Source organism: Ranitomeya variabilis, chromosome 4, assembly GCF_051348905.1.
Source record: "Ranitomeya variabilis isolate aRanVar5 chromosome 4, aRanVar5.hap1, whole genome shotgun sequence".
NCBI lineage: Eukaryota > Metazoa > Chordata > Amphibia > Anura > Dendrobatidae > Ranitomeya > Ranitomeya variabilis.
In genome coordinates this window covers 21941208-21967452 of record NC_135235.1, presented here as the reverse complement: position 1 = coordinate 21967452, position 26245 = coordinate 21941208, and the positions used below count along the sequence as shown (strand labels likewise).

The 26245-nt window shown below is 43.1% G+C and overlaps 1 protein-coding gene and 1 long non-coding RNA gene across 6 annotated transcripts in view; one reads left to right on the top strand and one right to left on the bottom strand.

Moving 5' to 3' along the window:
• FAM131B (family with sequence similarity 131 member B) overlaps window positions 1-26245 on the top strand; it is a 115781-nt gene that overhangs the window by 21312 nt on the left and 68224 nt on the right. For all 4 annotated transcript variants that reach the window (XM_077258097.1, XM_077258096.1, XM_077258095.1 and 1 more), the window contains exon 2: window positions 3224-3330. In XM_077258097.1, the coding sequence (XP_077114212.1) occupies window positions 3224-3330 (107 nt within the window). The remainder of the gene's footprint in view (window positions 1-3223; window positions 3331-26245) is intronic.
• LOC143769482 (uncharacterized) overlaps window positions 1-26245 on the bottom strand; it is a 126660-nt gene that overhangs the window by 52717 nt on the left and 47698 nt on the right. For both annotated transcript variants that reach the window (XR_013214410.1, XR_013214409.1), the window contains exon 2: window positions 7005-7052. This is a non-coding gene — a long non-coding RNA (uncharacterized LOC143769482). The remainder of the gene's footprint in view (window positions 1-7004; window positions 7053-26245) is intronic.

Below are 26245 nucleotides of genomic sequence, written 5' to 3'. Positions count from 1 at the left end.
ATAGATAGATAAATAATAGATTGATAAAAGACAGATAATAGATAAGATAGATAGATAGATAGATAATACATAGATAATAGATGATAGATCATAGATAGATAGATAATAGATAGATAATAGATAGATAAATAATAGATAGATTGATAAAAGATAGATAATAGATAAGATAGATAGATAGATAGATAGCTAATAGATAGATAATAGATAGATAGATAGATAGATAGATAGATAGATAGATAGATAGATAATAGATGATAGATAGATGATAGACTGATAATAGATAAATAGATAATAGATGGATGATAGATAGATAATAGATAGATAATAGATGATAACAGATAAATAGATAGATAATAGATAGATAATAGTTTGATAATAGATAGATAATAGATGGATAATAGATGGATAATAGATTGATAATAGATAAATAGATAATAGATAGATAATAGATAGATAATAGATTAATAGATAGATAATTATATATAAATAGATAAATATGTAATAGAGAGATACATAAATTATAAACAGATAATAGATAATAGATAGATAATAGATTGACAATAGATAGATAATAGATAGATAATAGATTAATAGATAGATAATTATATATAAATAGATAAATATGTAATAGATACATAAATTATAAATAGATAGATAATAGATACATGACATAAAAGAGAAGTGTGATAGCTTACAGATATATGTAATGATAGATACCGTACATTATTGATTGATATAATTATAGATATATTGAATATACAGTGCCTTTCCACATTTTTTCACGTTACACCCACAAACGTCAATGTATTTTATTGGGATTTTATGTGATACCAACGCAAAGTAACAAATGTTTGTGAAATATGAAGGGGTGGAGTTCTAGAACTCTAATGCCACCTATAGGAAGTAGCAATCCTAGAAGTCAATGTCGACCCTTTACCGAGCCTTGTCACATGACAGGATAAAAAACTGAGATTCTGGTTTGGCTTTTATCCTATAGGTACCGTCACACTAAACGATATCGCTAGCTATCCGTGACGTTGCAGCGTCCTGGCTAGCGATATCGTTGTGTTTGACAGGCAGCAGCGATCTGGATCCTGCTGTGATATCGCTGGTCGTTGATTAAAGTTCAGAACTTTATTTGGTCGTCAGATCGCCGTGTATCGTCGTGTTTGACAGCAAAAGCAACGATGCCAGCAATGTTTTACAATGGTAACCAGGGTAAATATCGGGTTACTAAGCGCAGGGCCGCGCTTAGTAACCCGATGTTTACCCTGGTTACCAGTGTAAAATGTAAAAAATCAAACAGTACATACTCACCCTCTGATGTCTGTCACACGTCCCTCGCTGTCCGCTTCCTGCACTGACTGTGAGCTCCGGCTGGCCGCAAAATGAAAGTACAGCACAGCGGTGACGTCACCGCTCTGCTGTTAGGGCCGGCGCTCACAGTCAGTGCAGGAAGCGGACGCCGGGGGACGCGAAGGTGAGTATGTACTGTTTGTTTTTTTACATTTTACACTGGTAACCAGGGTAAACATCGGGTTACTAAGCGCGGCCCTGCGCTTAGCAACCCGATGTTTACCCTGGTTACCCAGGGACCTCGGCATCGTTGGTCGCTGGAGAGCGGTCTGTGTGACAGCTCTCCAGCGACCAAACAGCGACGCTGCAGCGATCAGCATCGTTGTCTGTATCGCTGCAGCGTCGCTTAGTGTGAAGGTACCTTAAGTCATGTAACGAGGCTCAATTAAAGGGTCAACAGTGACTTCTAGGATCGCTACTTCCTATAGGTGGCAGTGCACTAGACTTCTAGTCCTCTTCCTCTCTGAAGAGAGATAGCATATTATTAATATTAGCATATTTCCCAGAGGAGCATTGGGGCATTAAGTCTCCTCATCTCAGCATGCTTAACATGTCACTCTCTTCAAGGAGAAACTTTACTTCTTGCATTCCAGAAATATAAAGGAAAAGATACAAGGTTTTCTAATTATTTTAAAGTCTGAATATTGTGCTGTGCATTTGTATTCATCTTTCCTAAGTCAATAATTTGTAGGACCACTTTTCTCTGCAATTACTGCTGCAGTCTTTTTGGGGTCTGTCTCTCCAGCTTTGCACATATAGAGGTGATATTTTGACCCTTTTTTGCACACTCGCTCTCAGAGTGGATGGAGACGTCTGTGATCAGCAATTTTCACATCTTGTCATAGATCCTCTGGGACTTCGGTCTAGAATGTGACTGGGCCGTTCACACACAGGAATATGCTTTGATCTTGACCCTCCATTATAGCTCTGGCAGGATGTTTAGGGTCGTTGTCCTGCTGGAAGGTGAACCTACTCCCCAGTCTCAAGTTTTTGCAGCCTCTAACAGGTTTTCCTCCAGGATTGCCCTGTATTTAAGCTTCATCCATCTTCATTCCACCTTTGACCAGCTTCCCTGTCCCTGCTGAAGAAAAGCCTCCCCACAGCAGGCTGCTGCCACCACCATGTGTGATGCTTGGGATGGTGTTTTCAGGGTGATTAGCAGTGTCAGCTTTTTACATTTAGCCCAAAAAGTTTTCCTTTTGTCTCATCTGACCAGAGAACCTTTTTCCACATGCTCGCTGTGCCCCCTACATGGCTTTTTGCATACGGGACTTCTTATGGCTTTCAAAAATGCTTTCTTCTTGCCACTCTTCCATAGAGATATAATTCGTGGAGCATACGACTATTAGTTGGCGTAAGTTGTGGAAAGATTCTCCCAACTAAGCTGTGGATCTCTGCAGCTCCTCTACAGTGACCACTGGCTTCTTGGCTGCTTCTCTAATTAGTGTACTTCTTGTTTGGGATGTCAGTTTAGGTGAACGGCCATGTCTTGGTAGGTTTGCAGTTGTGCCATACTCCTTCCATTTATGAATAATGGATTGAACATGACATGTTGAGATCTTGGGCTATTTTTTATAACCTAACACTGCTTTACTCTTCTCCACAACTTTATCCCTGACCTGTCTGGTGGGCTCTTATTTTTCATTATGCTGTTTGATGCCTAATGTTCTCACACAAACCTCTGTGCCCCTGTGCAAGAATAATATATGGGCCCTTTGCAGCCCAAGAGCTCCTAATAATGCAAAATCGCACCTTCTTTGAAGTTAGAAATGGGCCCCCTTACTCCTGGGGCCCTTGCGTGGCCGCACAGGTTGCACCATTGATGTGTTGGCTGCTAACCAAACCAATCCCTCTTTCTTTCCCACAGGTGGTGAAGGGGCAGCATTGGACTGGAAAGGTTTACAAGATGCAGACCAAGGAACAATGGAGAACAGCTCGGTCCACGGAAGCAGTACTCACAGACCATCCAATGAGGTACCACCTTGTTTATGGCGCTCCTCCATACTGGCTCCTGGGACTGAAGGAGTATTTAGCCTCAATATTTCTCATTGCACTGTAGCTTTGCCATTTATTTTTGGCAATATTTCCTGGTGTTACCTGGGTCTCCGTGATGATATATTATGCAAAATGTATGTCAGTGCTCTACTAGGTTCTGTACACTTGGCCAGAATCCACCGCATTTCACTTGTCAGCACATTTTCCTGCATTATTTTTCCATAGTAAGTTACAGCAGAATCTCTAATAACACAGAAAAGCCTGCACAGCTGTGGATGTGGGTCATAAGCTCAGACATGGAAAGATACTGTAGATTCATGAATACGCTCCTCAACATTGAAACTATGACACTGAGAAGGAAAAATGATGGAATAATGGAAATCACAGGAAGGATAGACATATTAATGATCTGCAAATGATGAAAACGTGGAAACAAAATTTTCAAAATATAATATATAATATTAAGTATCGAGTATGATCACAGAAATCCCAGGACTTCCAGCCTCGTGGTTGTAAATAAGCTTAATAATGTTCGTCTGAGGAAGGTTCTGCCACTGAATAGGCATATCATCAAGATCCTCTGCTGGCGGCTCCTGTGTAATAACCAACCAATGACGTCCCAGATGTGCTCTAAGGCGTCAGTTTCTACACAAACCATCAGAAGGCATCAGCACAACATTGAGCTATGAATCAGAGGACCAGCTACAGGTTCCCCATCATTGACATCTCTCTTTGCTCTCAAAGGCTATCATGGGGCAATTCAAGATGGCAATGGTGGCTTGAATGGACATCTATCCTCGTCATTCATGAGTCTAGCTTTTGTCTTGGACGCAGGGAAAGGTGGATATTGGTCTGTAGACCTCGAGTGCAGCGTTCTCGAGAGACCTTAACGAGGGAATGTCACAGCGGTCCTACTCCAGGGATTATGCTGGGTGGGCTGCGCACATAATGCACAGTAGACGGACCCTTCTAGGATCCATTCCAGGTGCTCGATGTAACATTGATGATATGTCCATTTGAATTCAGCGATGCAAAACATTCCTCAGACAACAGCAAAATCTGGCGCAACAATGTTAAAGCGTTTAATTTTTACTATTTAGCAGTGCACCTTAGAGACAGAGTTTTACATTAAATAAGCTTTAATAGAAAACAGTAAAAGTTGATTTAAAGAAAAGTCATAGAAAGAAAATGGAAACATTAAAATCTGCACCATATTTATCAATGAAATGTATCTGTTAATATGCCAAAAACTGTAAATCCTACATATATTCAGTTCACCCATTGCCTATAAAGTCAGTAATGTAGCAGTTTTATTATTGTATATAGGAGCAATATTATAGTAGTTATATTCTTGTACATAGGAGCAGTATTATAGTAGATATATTCTTGCACATAGGAGCAGTATTATAGTAGTTATATTCTTGTATATAGGGGGCAGTATTATAGTAGTTATATTCTTGTACATAGGGGCAGTATTATAGTAGTTATATTCTTGTACATAGGGGCAGTATTATAGTAGTTATATTCTTGCACATAGGAGCAGTATTATAGTAGTTATATTCTTGTATAAAGGGGGCAGTATTATAGTAGATACATACTCTTGTACATAGGGGCAGTATTATAGTAGTTATATTGTACATAGGAGCAGTATTATAGTAGTTATATTCTTGTACATAGGGACAGTACTATAGTAGTTATATTCTTGTACATAGGGACAGTATTATAGTAGTTATATTCTTGAACATAGGGACAGTATTGTAGTAGTTATATTCTTGTACATAGGGAGCAGTATTATAGTAGTTATATTGTACATAGGGGCAGTATTATAGTAGTTATATTCTTGTACATAGGAGCAGTATTATAGTAGTTATATTCCTGTACATAGCAGGCAGTATTATAGTAGTTATATTCCTGTACATAGGAGCAGTATTATAGTAGTTATATTCTTGTACATACAGGCAGTATTATAGTAGTTATATTCCTGTACATAGGAGCAGTATTATAGTAGCTATATTCTTGTAAATAGAAGGCAGCATTATAGTAGTTATATTCTTGTACATAGGAGCAGTACTATAGTAGTTATATTCCTGTACATAGGGTGCAGTATTATAGTAGTTATATTCTTGTATATAGGGGCAGTATTATAGTAATTATATTCTTGTACATAGCAGCAGTATTATAGTAGTTATATTCTTGTACATAGGAGCAGTATTACAGTAGTTATATTCTTGTACATAGTGGCAGTATTATAGTAGTTATATTCTTGTACATAGGGACAGTATTATTGTAGTTCTATTCTTGTACATAGGGGCAGTATTATAGTAGTTACATTCTTGTACATAGGAGCAGTATTATAGTAGTTATATTCTTGTACATAGGAGCGGTATTACAGTAGTTATATTCTTGTACATAGCGGGCAGTATTATAGTAGTTATATTCTTGTACATAGGAGCAGTATTATAGTAGTTATATTCTTGTGAATAGCGGGCAGTATTATAGTAGTTATATTCTTGTACATAGGAGCAGTATTATAGTAGCTATATTCTTGTACATAGGGAGCAGTATTATAGTAGTTTTATTCTTGTACATAAGGGCAGTATTATATTAGTTATATTCTTGTACATAGGGGCAGTATTATAGTAGTGATATTCTTGTACATAGGGGGCAGTATTATAGTAGTTATATTCTTGTACATAGAAGCAGTAGTATAGTAGTTATATTGTTGTAAATAGAAGGCAGCATTATAGTAGTTGTATTCTTGTACATAGGGGAAGTATTATAGTAGTTATATTCCTGTACATAGGAGCAGTATTATAGTAGTTATATTCTTGTACAAAGATGCAGCATTATAGTAGTTATATTCTTGTACATAAAGGGCAGTATTATAGTAGTTATATTCTTGTACATAGGTGCAGTATTATAGTAGTTATATTCTTGTACATAGGGGCAGTATTACAGTAGTTATATTCTTGTACATAGGTGCAGTATTATAGTAGTTATATTCTTGTACATGGGGCAGTAGTATAGTAGTTATATTCTTGTAAATAGAAGGCAGCATTATAGTAGTTATATTCTTGTACATAGGTGCAGTATTAGAGTAGTTATATTCTTGTACATAGGTGCAGTATTATAGTAGTTATATTATTGTACATAGGGAGCAGTATTATAGTAGTTATATTCTTGTACATAGGGGCAGTATTATAGTAGTTATATTCTTGTACATAGGAGCAGTATTATAGTAGTTATATTCTAGTACATAGGTGCAGTATTATACTAGTTATATTCTTATACATAGGGGGCAGTATTATAGTAGTTATATTCTTGTACATAGGAGCAGTATTATAGTAGTTATATTCTTATACATAGGGGGCAGTAATATAGTAGTTATATTCTTGTACATAGTGGCAGTGTTATAGTAGTTATATTCTTGTACATAGGGGCAGTAGTATAGTAGTCATAGTTTTATCCAAAAAGAAGATACAAAAGTAAAGCAGCACAGCCTGAAAGCGAGACTAGGTGTATACTCAGTCCTCAGTAACTAGGTGTATACTCAGTCCTCAGTACTGGAAACCCGGCAATCTCGGGAGGTGCTCGCGTCAGAAGTAAGGAGAAAACCATGTGTCAATAGTAGAAAAGAACGCAGCAACACTCACCGGACCTGTGATCAAGGCTTGTCTTTATTGAAGCATAAGTGCACACATCTTCACGGCACGGGGGAGTAAAAAGAAGGAAGAGGTGAGCAGGGAGAGGACTCTACTATTGAGTCATAGTTTTATATATATAGAAGAAAAATTACTGTAAATATGTTTTTGTACAGACGGTACACATCACAATGTCAATATTAAAGCATTTTCATTTTATTGTAGTTTATTCTTTTCTATAGGTGTGAGCATTATAATGTCAGGCCCTTGTTGGTTTACAGTTTAGGTAGTTGTCTCCCTGATGTAACTATACTTGCAGTTTGTGAAACATAGTATTTAATATTTTTAATTCTGGTTGTACAGACACATTCATATGATGGTGCAGAGCATGATAACATCCAGACATTGTAGCTCAGGCACAGTTCTCAGATACCTACTGCCGCCTTCAATCTCCTTTTTGTTTGCAGTTTATTTTGACCTTGAATTTATGTGTTACATTTATTACATTGTCAGAATGTTCTGGGATTACAAAAGATTAGATTTTACAGCGCTATTGTCAGCATCTGTAAAGCACAAGACAATATACTGTAATTATATATAGAATATACCCAGGTTATACCAGCATTACATATATAATTATATACAGGAGATGCCCAGGTTATACCAGCTGTACATATATAATTATATACAGGAGATGCCCAGGTTATACCAGCTGTACATATATAATTATATACAGGAGATACCCAGGTTATACCAGCTGTACATGTATAATTATATACAGGAGATGCCCAGGTTATACCAGCTGTACATATATAATTATATATAGAATATACCCAGGTTATACCAGCGGTACATATATAATTATATTCAGGAGATGCCCAGGTTATACCAGCTGTACATGTATAATTATATACAGGAGATGCCCAGGTTATACCAGCTGTACATATATAATTATATATAGAATATACCCAGGTTATACCAGCGGTACATATATAATTATATTCAGGAGATGCCCAGGTTATACCAGCTGTATATACATATATAACTATATAGAGGAGCTGCCCAGGTTATACCAGCTATACATATATAATTATATTGAGGAGGTGCCCAGGTTATACCAGCTGTATTTATAAATAAGTATATAATGGAGATGCCCAGGTTATACCAGCTGTATATCTATTATCTATAATTATATAGAGGAGATGCCCAGGTTATACCAGCTGTACATATATAATTATATAGAGGAGATACCCAGGTTATATCAAAGTTCAGACACAAAACTCCTTTAATGCGTTACTTCTTCTCGGCATTAAATGTCCAATTCACACAAGTGCATGTGATATTAGTGTCCATTGCACAGCACTACATACTACACGGCGTCCTTTAGACTACAGTCACTAAGCACGCTGACCTTCCCTTTGACTAGTAATGGTGGGTGACTGCACCACCGTGTCAATGTCTCTTACAGCTTTTACACAGTACACGGTATCCTTTAGATTGCAGTCACTAAGCACGCCAGTCTTCCTCTGACCAGTTACCATGGGTGACTACACCACCATGTTAATATCTCTTACTCACAGCATAACACAGTCCATGATATCTTTTGATTGCAGCCGGGAACCATATCCTCCTGTTTGCAGGCACTAAACATGCCAGTCCTCCTGTGACCGGTTGCCGTGGGCGTCTACACCACTGTGTCCCTTGTGGGTGCCAGACCTTCCAGCTGCCTTGGCTGTTCGGCTCCGCTTGCTTGTGTTGCTTCACATACACAGCCAGCGCTCTGCAGGGCCTCTGCTCTGCACTCTCGCCGAACACCAGACTCACACTGACATTACACCTGACACCGACACACCCAAACCCTTTACTGTAGGGCTTGTAACAAAGAAACCTGTGGCCTTCAGTCAGATGGAAAACCCGGGCCTGGAATAAAACAGACTACACGACTACCATCCTGCAGTCTGTTTCACAACACAACATCCCAGAGCAGGTTTTCTCTACATCTATCTTGGACACTAGCATGTCCAAGACTAACACTTACTTTTATTATTTCTAGTCTGCATTGTAGCCACCGCTATGCCCGTGACTGCCATGCACTCCTATGGCCTTCATACGCCTCTGTGCACAACCTGGGGAGAACACACAGTGACCCCTACCTGTGACAACGGTCACTGCCTCACCATTGCAATCACAGCTACACCTGCAACTGCAATGCCCACTCATGGCCTCACTATGCCTCCGTGCGCATCCTGGGGAGACTACCTGTGACACCGTTCACTGCCTCACAAATTATATACAAAAGATACCCAGGTTATACCAGCTGTACGTATATAATTGTATACAGGAGATATCCAGATTATACCGGCTGTACATATATAATTATATATTATTATTATTTATTATTATTATAGCTCCATTTATTCCGTGGCGTTTAACATGTGAAAAGGGGTATATATAATAAAAATGAGTACAGTACTCTTAACAATAAAAGTCATGTCTAGTACAGGAAAAGAGAAGGGCTCACGATCTACAAGGGATTATATACAGAAGATGCCCAGGTTATACCAGTATGCTCCATATCATTATATCAATTATTTATAAACTATACTAGCTGTACATGTATAATTATACACCGATTTATAAGCCCTATGAGTTCCCCTTTCAGAGCTTCCATCATGTGGAGAATGATCTTAGACGCCCTCGATGTTTGATTTCACTATACTGGGATTGAAGTCTGGTCAGCAGCACAATGGGGCTCGGTAATTAGCGGGATATCTATGTCCTTTACATCATTTAACACTCATCTTCTGGGAAGGGACAAGCAACCATGGAGCCGGTCATGCAGAACAGCAGATAACAGACATTAAAGGGAGACCGCTTGGAGGGGAGAGAATGGCGGCACATCTTCCATGTGTCAGTCTCTGGCTGTGTCCTTATGAGAGGGGCGGTGCGGTCATTCTCTGGGTATTGTTATAAGTGTGGGTGAACTATGTGTTCTTCCCTTCTGCCGCTCCCACCAGATACAGATACAAGAGCATTCCATCTATATGCTAATTTTGGATTTTGGCCAGTGGTTGTCAATATATATATATACACACACACACAGTAGAGGAAATAAGTATTTAATACACTGACGATTTTGCAGGTTTTCCCACCTATAAAGAATGGAGAGGTCTGTAATTTTTATCATCTGTACACTTCACCTGTGAGCAGGGCTGCCGCTAGAAATTTCGGGGCCCCATACTGGCAAAATTTTCGGGGCCCCCTTGAGACTCCGCCCAGGCTCTACCCCAGCCCCACCTCCACGCTCCACCCCTCAAACTGTCCACAGTCCCACCGCTGTCTCTTTTGGAAAATCTCCACTTCTCACCTATCACACATAGACAGTTCCCATCACCAGATCACACATATAGCCGGCAGCTTTTGTTTTGGCCAAAAGATTTTTTAAGCCACCAAAATGACAAGGTAGACACTTTTGGCCAGGCCCTACTCTACTGTAACCTATTAAATATTTGTTAAAATATGCAATACAATTTAGGTATATTTTTATTTATTTTTCAATTTTTAAAATGACCTATAATACCACATACAAGGAACAAATACCACAGCACCATGACCAGATGACATATTACCACCACAATGATTGAATAATATCAAATACAAGGAACAAATACCACAACATCATGACCAGACCACATATTACCACCACATAGTGACTGAATACTACAATACTGATCAATAATATAAAAAAAAACGCAATACTATCACCATCAGTGCCATTATACACAGGAGATCTGTACTTAGTATGCAGTGTCTGTGTACAGGTAATACAGTGATCACCAGTGATATTATACACAGGAGCTCTGTATATAGTGTATAGGTAATACAGTGATCACTGGTGACATTATACACAGGACCGGTGTATATAGTATACAGTGTATAGTGTCAGTGTATAGGTAACACTGACTCACCAGTGACGTCTCTAGATGAAGTCATCTCGAGTTCCGCTTGCAGAACACATTACTTAATTTTCCCAACTTCTACATTACACCACATGAAGAAGGCAACATAGTATCACTCCACACAGTAATAGGACTGCCCCTCCATTTAAAACAGTGTACTCAAAAAATAAAATAAATACATAACTGCAGTAATAATATCCCTTAATTAGCCCCTATGATAATAATATTCGCCATCCTAGCCCCCGTGTGTCTCATTTCTGGCGTCAGCAATCTGTTCTCCCATCCTGCCCTAATGAGTATCCATTCTACACCATATGATCTCCCCATCCTGCCCCATCTGTCTCCATCGTATCCATCCTCCCCATGATCCTGCCCCATCTGTCTCCAATCCTGCCTCCAGTGTCTCCAATCATGCCGTATCACCATTCTGCCCCGTCTCCAATCATGCCCCCATGTCTGCAATCATGCCCCCTGTGTCTCCATTCTGCCCCATCTGTTTCCAATCCTGCCCCATCTGTCTCCAGTCATGCCCCAGTGTCTCCAGTCATGCCGCCATGTCTGTCATCCTGCCCCGTGTCTCCAATCATGCCCCGTTTCTCCATTCTGCACCAGTGTCCAGCATTCTGCACCAGTGTCCAGCATTCTGCCCCTGTGTCCAGCAATCTGCCCGTGTCTAGCTTTCTGCCCCTGTGTCCAGCTTTCTGCCCGTGTCTAGCTTTCTGCCCCTGTGTCCAGCATTCTGCCCCAATGTCCAGCTTTCTGCCCGTGTCCAGCATTCGGCCCCTGTGTCCAGCGTTCTGCCCCTGTGTCCAGCGTTCTGCCCCTGTGTCCAGCGTTCTGCCCCTGTGTCCAGCGTTCTGCCCCTGTGTCCAGCTTTCTGCCCCTGTGTCCAGCTTTCTGCCTCTGTGTCCAGCTTTCTGCCTCTGCGTCCAGCTTTCTGCCCCTGCGTCCAGCGTTCTGCCTCTGTGTCCAGCGTTCTGCCTCTGTGTCCAGCGTTCTGCCTCTGTGTCCAGCGTTCTGCCCTTGTGTCCAGCGTTCTGCCCCTGTGTCCAGCTTTCTGCCCGTGTCCAGCGTTCTGCCCGTGTCCAGCGTTCTGCCTCTGTGTCCAGATTTGTGCCCCTGTGTCCAGCTTTCTGCCCCTATGTCCAGCGTTATGCCCCTGTGTCCAGCATTCTGCCCTGGGCCCCCCGGATCGCCGCTCTCAATTAAAAAAAAAAAAATCAAGTTCTGCTTACCTGGCCGCGCTCCTGCTGTCTCCACGCAGCTGAAGCGCGCACTCGCTGGCGACTGACAATGACGTCAGACGCCGGCGACATGCACACTGCGACTGACGTCAGCTGCCAGCCTCAGATTGGCAGGCGGCTGTTAACTATTGTCAATAGCGTTAAACAGCTGCAGCGCCGCTAAGGGCCCGGTTTAGCCTGCGGCTGCCGGTAGGGGCCCGGTGAGCAGATGAGACAGGGCCCGATGTGGGCCCCCTCTGCCCACCGGGCCCCATACGCCAGTCACGGCTGTAATGCCCTGATGGCGGCCCTGCCTGTGAGAGACAGACTCTTTAAAAGAATCCAGGAAATCACACTGTAGTATTTTTACATAACTAATTTGCATTTTAGTGCATGAAAAAAGTATTTGATACAATAGAAAAACAGAACTTAATATTTGGTCCAGAAACCTTTGTTTGCAATTACAGAGGTCAGACCAGTTCTTGACCAGGTGTGCACACACTGCAGCAGGGATTTTGGCCCCCTCCTCCATACAGATCTTCTAGTTTTCAGGGCGGTCGCTGGGCAACATTGAGTTTCAGCTTCCTCCAAAGATTTTGTATTGGGTTCAGGTCTGGAGACATCAGGACCTTGAATTGCTTCTTATGGAGCCACTCCTTAGTTGCCCTGACTGTGTGTTTTTGATTATAGTCATGGTGGAAGACCCAGCCACGAACTATCTTCATTGCTCTTTCTGAGGGGAGGAGGTTGTTGGCCAAAATATAGTGATACATGACCCCATCCATCCTCCCTTCATTACGATGCAGTTATCCTGTCCCCTTGGCAGAAGCCCCCCCAAAGTATGATGTTCTACCCCCACCATGCCTGACAGGCAGGACAGTGTTCTTGGGGTTGTTCTAATACTTCTTCTTCCTCCAAATATGATGAGTGGAGTTGATACCAAAAGTTCTATTTTGGTCTCATCTGACCACATGACCTTCTCCCATTCCTCCTCTGAATCATCTGGTCATTAGTGAACTTCAAACAGGCCCGGACATGTGCTGGCGTGAGCAGAGGGACCTTGCATGACCTGCAGGATTTTAATCCATGATAGCGTAGTGTGCTACTAATGGTAATGTGGAGACTGTCGTCCCTGCTTTCTTCAGCTCATTGACCATGTCCGAGATCTTGCATGTAGCCCCAGACTGAGGAAAATTAACAGTCATCTTGTGTTTCTTCCATTTTCTAATAATTGTGCCAACAGTTGTAGCCTTCTCACCAACCTGCTTGCCTATTGTCCTGTAGCCAATCCCAGGCTTGTGCAGGTCTACAATTTTGTCCCTGGTACCCTTTACAGCTCTTTGGTCTTGGCCATGCTGGAGAGGTTGGAGTGTGATTGATTGTCTAGACAGGTGTCTTTTATACACGTAACGAGTTCAAACAGGTGCAATTAATACAGGTAATGAATGCAGAGTAGGAGGCTTCTTAAAGAAAAACTAACAGGTCTGTGAGAGACAGAATTCTTGTTGGTTGGTAGGTGATCAAATACTTATTTCATGCAATTAAATGCGATTTAATTATTTAAAAATCATACAATGTGATTTTCTGGTTTTATTTTTAGACTAGATGGTGGCCCGATTCTAACGCATCGGGTATTCTAGAATATGCATGTCCACGTAGTATATTGCCCAGCTACATAGTATATTGCCCAGCCACGTAGTATATTGCCCAGCCACGTAGTATATTGCCCAGCCACATAGTATATTGCCCAGCGACGTAGTATATTGCCCTGCCACGTAGTGTATTGCCCAGCTACCTAGTATACAGCACAGCTACGTAGTATATTGCACAGAGCCACATAGTATATTGCACAGCTTTGTAGTATATTGCCCAGCCTTGTAGTATATTGTCCAGCCACGTAGTATATTGCCCAGCCTTGTAGTATACAGCAGAGCCACGTAGGATATTGCCCAGTGACGTAGTATATTACCGAGGCACGTATGTGACAGGTCCAAAAAATAAAAAATAAACATACTCACCTAACGATCCGAGGGCCCCTTGTAGTGTATCATACTCACCATTCTTGTCGCTGCTCCTCCGCGTCCCGCCTTTCCTCTTCGTGGGATCCTGTGCAGATGGTAGTGCTCGGCTTCAGGAAAATGGCCGCGGGATGCCGCGCGTGCGCAGATCGAGATCGCGGCGGCCATTTTCCTGAAGCCGAGTTCCATTGCAAGTGCCAGGGCTGGTGGGAGCAGGACCTATGAAGACGTCGCGGTCACATGACCGTGACGTCACGGAAGGTCCTTGCCGCACACCAGCCCTGGGACGGGACCTCACCGCAAGCTGACGGTTGTAATGGAGCGGTCCGGGGAGCGTGGCGAGGAGCGAGAAAGGCGGCGGAGGGTGAGTATAGCAGGTTTTTTTTTTTTATTTATTATTTTTAACATTACATTTTGTTCTATTGATGCCGCATAGGCAGCGTCAATAGTGCAAAGTTGGGGACACACAGGGTTAATAGCAGCAGTAACGGAGTGCGTTACCCGCGGCATAACGCGGTCCGTTACCGCCGGCATTAACCCTGTGTGAGCGGTGTATGCGGGCGCCGGGCAGTGAGTGCGGGGAGTAAGGAGCGGCCATTTTTTTCTGGACTGTGCGCGTCGCTGATTGGTCGCGGCAGCCATGACAGGCAGCTGCCGAGACCAATCAGCGAACGAATAACGGTGTCAGAAGGACAGACGGAAGTTACCCTTAGACAATTATATATATAGATTCTGTCTCTCACAGGTGAAGTGTACCTACGATAAAAATTACAGACCTCTCCATTCTTTGTGGGTGGGAAAACTTGCAAAATCGACTGTGTATCAGATACTTATATTCCTCACTACATTATATATATATATATATATATATATACATTATATATATATATATATATATATATATATATATATATATATATATATATGTACAGTGGTATATTTGGTATACTGCAGGGTTTTTAACTGGAATCTGTGGCCATGGACCACCTGTGAGACCCGGTTTGGAGGAAGTGGACCGCCTCACTACCCCACCATCCTGTAGTCCCAGAGGCGTAGCTAAGGGTTCAGGCTAGGGGGGGCGAAACACATCTGAGTGGGCCCCTTAGGGTCCCTTTCCACTTGCGAGGAAAACGGACGCGTGCAATCCGATAAAAAATCGGATTGCACTCGGACCAATGTTAGTTAATAGGTGTCTTTTGATTTGCGATTTTTTTCTCAGCCGAAATCGGACTGAGAAAAATCTGGATCGGCTGAGAAAAAAATCGCAGCATGCTGCGTATTGCTGCGATTCTCGGACGAGACTCGCCAATGCAAGTCAATGGGTGCGAGAAAAAAATCGCACAGTACTCGCACCATGCGAGTTCTGTCCGATTTTTACGCACCGGTGTCCTTTGAAAAGCCGGTAATTCAGCGCGGTGTACAGTAAAATCACACTGACAGGTTAGAATAGACTAGATATATACACATAGAATGTGTATATATACATATATATATGTCAGTGAGACACCTATATATGTATATTTATATTTAATGCAGCACTAGATAGCATTAAAGCCGCTAATTCAATTGCCGGCTTCTCATTTCTCCTGCACAAACCCGACAGGATATGAGACATGGTTTTCATACAGTAAACCATCTCATATCCCGCTTTTTTTGCATATTCCACACTACTAATGTTAGTAGTGTGTATGTGCAAAATTTCAGCGCTGTAGCTGCTGAAATAAAGGGTTAAATGGCGGAAAAAATTGGCGTGGGCTCCCGCGCAATTTTCTCCGCCAGAGTGGTAAAGCCAGTGACTGAGGGCAGATATTAATAGCCAGGAGAGGGTCCATGGTTATTGGCCCCCCCGTGGCTAAAAACATCTGCCCCCAGCCACCCCAGAAAAGGCACATCTGGAAGATGCGCCTATTCTGGCACTTGGCCACTCTCTTCCCACTCCCTGTAGCGGTGGGATATGGGGTAATGAAGGGTTAATGCCACCTTGCTATTGGAAGGTGACATTAAGCCAGATTAATGATGGAGAGGCGTCAATTATGACACCTATCCATTATTAATCCAATTGTAGGAAAGGGTTAAAAAACACACACACACATGATTTAAAAGTAGTTTAATGAAAAAAACACAGCGGTTATTGTAATAATTTATTGTTCTCTCAATCCATCAGGAACACCCTCGCTTGGCAAAATAATAACCGCACAAGATACATACCTTCTGATGTCCGATCATGTCCCACGAGGTAAGCCATCTGAAGGGGTTAACTAATATTACAGGCACGAGCTGCGATAAACCACTCACTGGTGCCTGTAATCCCCGGGTGCTGAAAGGAAAGCTGGATCTGTACTTACATTGAGTCGCGGTGATGCGCCCTCTGGTGGATGTTCTCATAAACTGCAGCCTGGGAACTTTTTCCCACGCTCCAGGTCATATGAGGACATCCACCAGGGGGCGCATCACCGCGACTGAGGGAAATGTAGGTCAATGACCTACATTTCATTCATTCGCAGGGGAATTACAAGCACGGAGCACAGCTGCATTAGCAGGGCTCCTGCCTGTAATATTAGTTAACCCCTTCAGATGGATTACATCGTGGGACGTGATCTGACATCTGAGGGTATGTATCTTGTGCGTTTATTATGTTGCCAAGCGAGGGTGTTCCTGATGGATTGAGAGAGCAATAAATTATTACAACGACCGCTGTGTTTATTTCATTAAACTACTTTGTAATCATGTGTGTGTGTGTTTTTTAACCCTTTCCTACAATTGGATTAATAATGGATAGGTGACATAATTGACGCCTCTCCATTATTAATCTGGCTTAATGTCACCTTACAATAGCAAGGTGGCATTAACCCTTCATTACCCCATATCCCACCGCTACAGGGAGTGGGAAGAGAGTGGCCAAGTGCCAGAATAGGCGCATCTTCCAGATGTGCCTTTTCTGGGGTGGCTGGGGGCAGATGTTTTTAGCCACGGGGGGGCCAATAACCATGGACCCTCTCCTGGCTATTAATATCTGCCCTCAGTCACTGGCTTTACCACTCTGGCGGAGAAAATTGCGCGGGAGCCCACGCCAATTTTTTCCGCGAGTTAACCCTTAAATTTAATAGCTACAGCGCTGAAATTTTGCACATACACACTACTAACATTAGTAGTGTGGAATATGCAAAAAAAAGGGGGATATGAGATGGTTTACTGTATGTAAACCATGTCTCATATCCTGTCGGGTTTGGGAAGGAGAAATTAAAAGCCGGCAATTGAATTAGCGGCTTTTATGCTATCTTGCGCTGCATTAAATATAAATATACATATATAGGTGTCTCACTGACATATATATATGTATATATACCTATTCTATGTGTATATATCTAGTCTATTCTAACCTGTCAGTGTGATTTTACTGTACACTGCGCTGAATTGCCGGCTTTTCAAAGGACACCGGTGCGTACAAATCGGACAGTAATACGGATGTCATACGGATGATGCGATTATAAAAAACGGATGATGCGATTAAAAATCGCATTGTACTCGCATGACACTCGCATGAAAATCGCATACGTTCCATCCGTTTTTTCGGTCCAGATTACGGACCGTTTTTTATCTCGCAAGTGGAAAGGGACCCTTAACCTGAGTAACGTTTGTTTACATAATTAGGCTATGTGCACATGTTCAGGATTTCTTGCAGAAATTTCCTGAGCAAAACAGGACATTCTCTACAAGAAATCTGCATGTGTTTTTTGCACGTTTTTACCGCGTTTTTGGTGCGGTTTTTTTTGCAGATTTTTCCGGAGGTTCCCAATGCAATAATATAGTGGGAAATCCACAAAAAATCCACAAAATTAATGAACATGCTGCGTTTTTTACTGCGATGCATTTTTTTTGCAGAAAAAAATGCATCATGTGCACAAAAATTGTGGAATGCATTCTAAATGATGGGATGCATAATGTATGCGGGGTTTTTTTGCGTTTTTATAGCGCAAAAAAGGCGAAAAAACGTGTGCACACAGCCTTATGGTGGTTTTAAACACTCTTGTGGGCATCTCAGTTACATGTGTGCCGCACGTATTACACACACGGACATGGATATGTCTGGTACCGTTTTTTCTGGTATTGGAAATAAACGGACGTGTGAAAGAGGCCTCATTGAGGCTGCACAGTTAGAACATGGCCAGGAGTAAGCAAATCGCATACTTGTCGATATGGGTAATGGCGAATCCTTAGTATGTGAGATGTGAAGGGTCACAATTTTACAGCCACATAGCAAACTTGCAGCATGAGATCAGACAATCCCTTTAAATAAAGTGCAGCTAGAGCCATGGTTAATGTATGAGGGCTTGTTATACCAAGGCTGTGTTTCCATGGTCATGAAACCTTCCGGATTTGCTGCGGATTGGACGCTGCGTACAGCCGCAGCATCCAATTTACAGCGTCCAGATGTTACAGCATAGTAGAGGGGATTTTATGAAATCCCGTCTCCACTATGCGCACAAACACGCAGGTGGCAGACCTGCGTAACCGTACATGCGGCGCGTTTTTATAGACCGCAGCATGTCTGTTTATCTTGTGAAGATACTTCATCTCCACAAGATGAATAACCCAGTCTATGAATACGATGTGGTGAATCCGCCTGTGTTCAATTAACACAAGCGGAATCACCGCGCGTACAACAGGGGGCAGCGCTTTTGGTGGAGCGGGGTATTTGCTGCATCCAAAGCGCAGGGAATCCTGAACGTGTAGACATAGCCTAACAGCTGTAAATATAATAAGCCCCCTACATCCACCCAGACAACTAGTAGATGATAACACTCCATGAAAAGAAATATAGCAGGCATGCCCCTACAGCGCCACCCACCCCCACTACCCTAACTCAACTCCCCCTCTCCCCCTAACATTCACCTCACTCCCACAGTAGCATTACTAACATCATGTGCAGTGTCATTTGTGCTTTCATTTATTTAAAAGAAGTCGAAAATTGCACTGTTTCACAGTCAGCAGCCCTTACATGTATGAAAATGTCCGTCCTCCTGACTCCTGCCTCTCTCTCCCGTCCGTCAGGTTGTCCAGGTGGCACTATCTTGGGCTCCTGGCACAATAAGAGATGCTGCTGAGTGCCGACTAGGACCTGAGAACAGCGGGCCAATAGGAGCAGCAGACCTGGGGTGGAGGCGGAGCTATCTGCAGCGCTGCCAGCCTGTCAAGATATTATCAGGTTAGCAGCGCTCCAGCCCTCACCGTGCGCTCGCAGTGGGACTCTGCTATTGGCTGCTGTGCAGCGTGCAGAGTCTCCAGCTGAGCGGAGACCAGGCAGCAGCGCATCGCCATGTCTGGACTGCAGAGAGCCGCGGCCGCTTATTGCTTAAGGCTGGTTTCACACTTGCGTTATGATCTGCAGCGTTTTTTAAAAAAACGCAGGTGGTGAAAAAACGCATGTAAACGCTGCAAAATGCCGCGTTTTATAGAAGCATGCGTTTTTGCATTCAGAAAAAAATGCGGCGTTTTACCGCATTTACATGCGTTTTTTCCTGCGTTTGCGTTTTTTAAACGCATGCTGAGAAGTGTGTGACAGCTGCCAATCATCAAAATCAACTAGAAAACCCACTATAAACAGAAATAGCTAGGGTTAGGGTTAGGATCCCTAGTAACCCTAGGGATCCTAACCCTAACCCTAATCCTAGGGATCCTAACCCTAACCCTAAGGGTTAGGATCCCTAGGGTTAGGGTTAGGGTTATGGTTAGGATCCCTAGTAACCCTAGGGATCCTAATCCTAACCCTAACCCTAGGGATCCTAACCCTAACTCTAACCCTAACCCTAGCCCTAACCCTAGGGATCCTAACCCTAGCCCTAACCCTAACCCTGGGGATCCTAATCCTAACCCTAACCCTAGGGATCCTAACCCTAACTCTAACCCTAACCCTAACCCTAGGGATCCTAACTCTAACCCTAACCCTAACCCTAGGGATCCTAACCCTAACCCTAACCCTAAGGGTTAGGATCCTAACCCTAAGGGTTAGGGTTAGGATCCCTAGGGTTAGGGTTAGGATCCCTAGGGTTACTAGGGATCCTAACCTTAGGGTTAGAGTTAGGTTTAGGGTTAGGATCCCTAGTAACCCTAGGGTTAGGGTTAGGGTTTTCTTGTTTTTTCTTGTGTTTAGGGTTAGGGTTTTCTTGTTTTTTCTTGTGTTTAGGGTTAGGGTTAGGGTTTTCTTGTTTTTTCTTGTGTTTTTCTATAAAAACGCATGCGTTTTTAACGCAAACAAACGCATGTGCTTAAAAACGCATGCGTTTACATAGACAGCAATGCATTTTTTTGCCGCGAATAAACGCATGCGTTTTTTCGCGGCAAAAAAACGCCGCTAGAAATTACTACATGTTGCATTTCTGCAAATGAACGCACGCGTCAAAAAACACATGCGTTGCCGAAAACGCGTCAAAACGCACGCTAAAAAACGCATGCGTTTTTAATGTTAAGTATAGGAAAAAAACGCATGCGTTTTTTAGTGCTAAAACGCTGCAGATCAAAGCGCAAGTGTGAAACCAGCCTAACACTGAAGCGGCCGCGGCTCTGGATGGGTGGGTGGGCCCCTCCTGCATCATGTTACAAGGCCCGGGGCGATGCTGCAGCTTGCGCTCCTGCCTCCTCCTGTACTCTGAAACATCAGAGAGCCGCGGCCGCTTATTGCTTAATGACTAAAGCAACCGCGGCTCTGAATTGGCCCCTCCATGTGACTGGGCCCGGGGCGATGGCCCCCTTTGCCCCCCCAGTAGCTACGCTACTGTGTAGTCCACTTCAATAATAAATGCCCTTACCGGGTTTTCCTGAACATTGCCTTGGTCAAACAGCTTGACCAGGTCCACACTTACATTTACTTTGCCTTGTGACTCACAGGCATCCTGCTGTGAATACAAGGCACTCCAGCGGGTCTAATAGGACTCTGTCCGCATCATGGGGGATATATATCGACCCTCGCATATGATCCCCCTCACACCAGTCACAAAAAACCCCAACCCTGTCATGGCCAACTCCTCAGCACATAACATGCTGGAGAGAAACTTCTGGGTTTCACATCACGGAAGATAGCAATCATCGTAATACATTTCTCCTCTAACATACAAATATTTTTGCCAAAAAATTATTACAATTACGCATGTTTTGTTATACACATGTTTATATAATTTGCGTGTATTGGAACAACACAAAAAACAAACAGGAAAAACGCAAATTGGACATCATTCCATACAAAACCCCAAAAATGGTCCAGACAAGCTTCTTACACCTGGAATTTTGGGCAACTTTTATTGTTTTTTAAACTGCTCCAGGTCTCTCATATTTGAAGGCACCATATCCCAAAGGAATTTTAAGATCTTTCCGTATTGGGTCAATGGGATTTAGATCCGAACTCATTGCTGCCACTTCAGAACTCTCCAGTGCCTTTTTTAGTATTTTTGGGGTCACTGTATGGCTGGAAGACCCATGTCCTAGGATGCAAACCTAGATTTCTGACACTGGGCACTACATTACAAAATGTATTGGTAATCTTCACATTTCATAATGCCTTAATGCCTTACACACAGTCAAGGCACCCAGTGCCAGAGGCAACAAAACAACCCTAGAACATCTTTGAACCTCTGTTGTGAATTCCGTTCTCGGACTCCCTCCTGTGGTCATGAATGGTACTTTGGTTGGTTCTGCTCTTGGACTCCCTCTGGTGGCTTCGAGCGGAACTGCTGGTCACTGAGGTTGGCTTTATCAGCTGCTCTCGTTTATTGCTATGCTTCTTCCCTATTTAACTCCACTCAGATCGTTACTTCATGCCAGCTGTCAATGTTCAGTATTGGTTCAGATCTCTCTTGGACTTCTCTGAGGACCTGTCTACTCCAGCAGAAGCTAAGTCCCTGCTGGTTCATTTGTTGTTACTGCTAATTTCTAGTCCAGCTTGCTATCATGATATTCCCTTGCTAGCTGGAAGCTCTGGGGTGCAGAGTGGCACCTCCACACCGTGAGTCGGTGTGGGGAGTCTTTTTGCTTACTCTGCGTGGTTTTTTGTAGTCTTTTGTGCTGACCGCATAGTTCCCTTTTCTATCCTCTGACTATTTAGTGAAATCTGGCCTCCTTTGCTAAAACCTGTTTCATTCCTGTGTTTGTGACTTTCCTTTTAACTCACAGTCAATATATATGTGGGGCTCTGCCTTTACCTTTGGGGAATTTCTCTGAGGCAAGGTAAGGCTTCTATTTCTATCTTTAGGTGTAGTTAGCTCTTAGGCTGTGAAGAGGCGTCTAGGGAGAGTTAGGTACACTCCACGGCTATTTCTAGTGTGTGTGATAGGAGTAGGGTTTGCGGTCAGCAGAGTTCCCACTTACCCAGAGCTAGTCCCGATTTTTGAATTTACTCATCAGGTCATTCCGGGTGCTCCTAACCACCAGGTCCATAACAAACCTCCATCATACTTGACTGTAGGTACTGTGTTCTTCTCTTGTAGGCCTTATTCCGTTTTCGGTAAACAGAAGATTGATGCTCTTTACCAAATAGCTGTATCTTGATTTCATGTGTCCTGAACACGCTTTCCTACAAGCATTTTGGCTTATGCACGTACACTTTTGCAAACTGCAGTCTAGCTTTTTTATGTTTCTGTGTCAGCAGTGGGTCTCCTGTCATACCGTTTCATTTCAGTCAAATGTCAATGGATTTTTGAGCTGACACTGATGCACCCTGAGCCTGCAGGACAGCTTGAATTTCTTTGGAACTTGATTGGGACTGCTTATTTACCAACTAGACTATCCTACTTTGCAGCCTTTCATTAATTTTTCTCTGCCGTCCACACCACATCCAGTGAGATTAGCTACAGTGCCATGGGATATAAATTTCTTCATTATGTTGAGCACCGTGAACAAAGGAACATCAATATCTCTGGAGATAGACTTGTAACCTTGAGATTGCTGATATTTTTCAACAATTTTTGGTTCTCAAATTCTCAAACAGTTCTACTTTCTTTCTGTCCTCCATGCTTAGTATGGCACACACAGACACACAATGCACAGATTGAGTCAACTTCTCCCTTTTTTATCTGGTTACAGGTGTGATTTTTCATATTGTCCGCACCTGTTACTTGCCACAGGTGAGCGTGAATGAGCATCACATGCTTGATACAAAGTTGCTTACTCACAATTTTGGAAAGGTGGCAACTTCTTTGTCCTGTTCATTTTTGGGGTTTTGTATGAAATTATGTCAAATTTGCCTTTTTTCTCCATTTTTTGTGTTGTTCCATTATAAACAAAAGAAATAAACATGTGTTTAACAAAAAATGTGTAATTGTAATATTTTCTGGAGGAATTTAAAGGATGCCAACACTTTTGGCCAGGATTGTATATACATACATTCAGTATATACTAGTGTATGAGACTACAGCCTACAGTGTATTGTTTAAGGCTTAGGTTAGGCTGTGATCAGGACATTATTATAGGGTGTGCTTATATAACAATTACACAGACCCAAGTCGCTAGTACTGGTATGGATTTTATATTGGCTCCTAGTTTTTGAAGTTCCGCCTTTAGTTGGAGTCATATTCATATGTCATGGTTAGGACATGTTTAATGTCCTGTTCTCTCAGGGTTAATTTTGCTGGTCTCTCTTTCGATCTGTGTGGGGTATTTATACTCACTCCAGACTAGGATTGGCTGTCAGCTATAGTTTCTGTTCTAGTTTGTGTGCCTGACCTCTGGAGTGTGTGCCCGGTTTGCAGTTGTTTTCCTTGCTCTCCGTGCGTTACTCTATTTGTTCTTCTGGATTCCTGACCTCTGGCTTCACTTCTGACAATCCTCTGTCTCACCCCTTTGGTACTTTGTGATCTCCTGGCTCTGATCTTAGCTTATTGGACTACTCTCTTGTGTTTATCCTTTCTCTGTTCCCCAGCATTTGGCTCCGCCCCCGATCACCTCCCACTCTGTCACATGGTTCAGGTCCTGTTTGTACCTGGTTAGTAATGCTTTGCTCAGCTTCCTTGCTGCTGTGTGCAGCATTTCCCACATAAGTATTACCCGGGAGTCGTGACACAAATGTAAAGTGCTGAAGGGTCAGACTCAGCAGTGCAAAGTGAAAAATTATGAAAGCTGGATACATGAAATGAATTGTAATGTTTTTGTCTGTGTCCTCGACAATGTTATCACTTCCTTTATACGATTGAAATATTTCACTCCTAGAATACTCTGTTTTGCTTCTTCCATGTACTACAGTTACTGGATTCCCACGTCTGCTTCCCACTCCTGACATCATGACTCTGTTGTCACAAGCAGTCCCGTCCTCACTGATATCTCATAAATGGACAGGTCACTTTACCTCACAAGATCAGCACACTCATCTTCTGCTGCTAGTGATCACGCTCCCTCCAATATGTAAAACCCTGATTTTGTTATCTTCCACCTGCTTCCATTCTCTTCCATTCAGCTCTTCCCTTACTTACATCCTCACATGAATGGACGGGTCACTTTTAGGGCTAAATGATTTTTAGGACCCTGGTCTAGTGGCCGCCAGACCAGAACCTTACATATCTCCTCCTACCTGCCCCTATCCTTGGTGCCTATTCTGATTAGTATGTCTGACACGATGTCATTGTTGCAGTGTGACGTGTGCATGACATCACGCCAAACATGTTAACCAGAGAAGAACCAGGAATGCTAGTAGGTTCAGGGTGGTTTGCAGGGCTCTAGTCCGGCAGCCTAAGACTAACAACGTAGCTACTGGACCTGGATCATTTTTCATATTTCTACTTACTTTGTTGTTGTGAATTCTGCTCTTGGGCTCCCTCCGGTGGTTATAAGTGGTAGCGCTGCTGTCTTTGGATCGCTGCATTCATCAGGTGGCTTTTTTTTTTGGGGGAAGTACATTTGAACAGCAAGGTGGCTTGTTGTTGAAGGGAAATAGAGAAAAAAAAAACATCTTTAAATCTTCAGCATAGCGAGTGTGAGCGAGCTGAGTGTGACCTGAGCGTAAGTGTGGACGGCGGTAAGTGTGACTTGTGATTCAGTGACTTTGGAATCAGGGAGTTTCCAAGGGAGGAATTGCTGTCTGTTTTTAATTAATACTTTGTATTTATTTTTTATATAACGTTTGTGTGGTGCAATCCCCATTAGGAAATGTGCTCCACTATTGTTAATGCCATCCAGTGCACATCTTGCCTCATGTATGCAGTCCTTGATCAGCCGGTCGAGGGTGCATACTGCTGTGCGAGATGTGAGCACGTTGTGCATTTGGAATCCCAGATTCTGGATCTAAATGTGCAGCTGGCAACACTGAGATCCATAGACAATATGGACAGGAGTCTTCTGCTCACTGAGCAGACGCTCAATGGGATAGATGAGGAGGGGGATGGCAGGATGGAGCTGCAGGACAGTGTGGCAGTTAGCTGGGTGACAGATAGAAGGCGGGGTAGAGGGAAGAGTGCCAGGGAGGCTAGTCCTGATCTGGCACACCCCAATAAGTTTGCTAAGTTGGCAGATGAGGGGGGTGCCAGTGCAGGGGTAGCACTGCTGCAGCCAGGCATGTCCTCTGAAAGCCGGAGGAGTGACTGCTCCAGTAAGGAGGGAAATAGGAGAGCAGGGCAGGCCAGACAGGTGCTGGTAGTGGGGGACTCAATTATTAGGGGAACAGATAGGGCAATCTGTCACAAAGACAGGGATCGTCGAACGGTGTGCTGCCTACCTGGCGCTCGAGTCCGACACATCGCTGATCGGGTGGACAGATTACTGGGAGGGGCTGGTGAGGACCCAGCGGTCATGGTGCACATTGGCACAAATGACAAAGTTAGAGGTAGGTGGAAGGTCCTTAAAGATGATTTCAGGGAATTAGGCTGCAAGCTGAAAGCAAGGACCTCCAACGTGGTATTTTCCGAAATACTGCCTGTACCACGTGCCACGCCAGAGAGGCAACGGGGGATTAGGGAGGTTAATAAGTGGCTCAAGAATTGGTGTTGGAAGGAGGGGTTTGGGTTCCTGCAGAACTGGGCCGACTTCTCAGTTGGCTACAGGCTCTACGCTAGGGACGGGCTGCACCTCAATGGGGA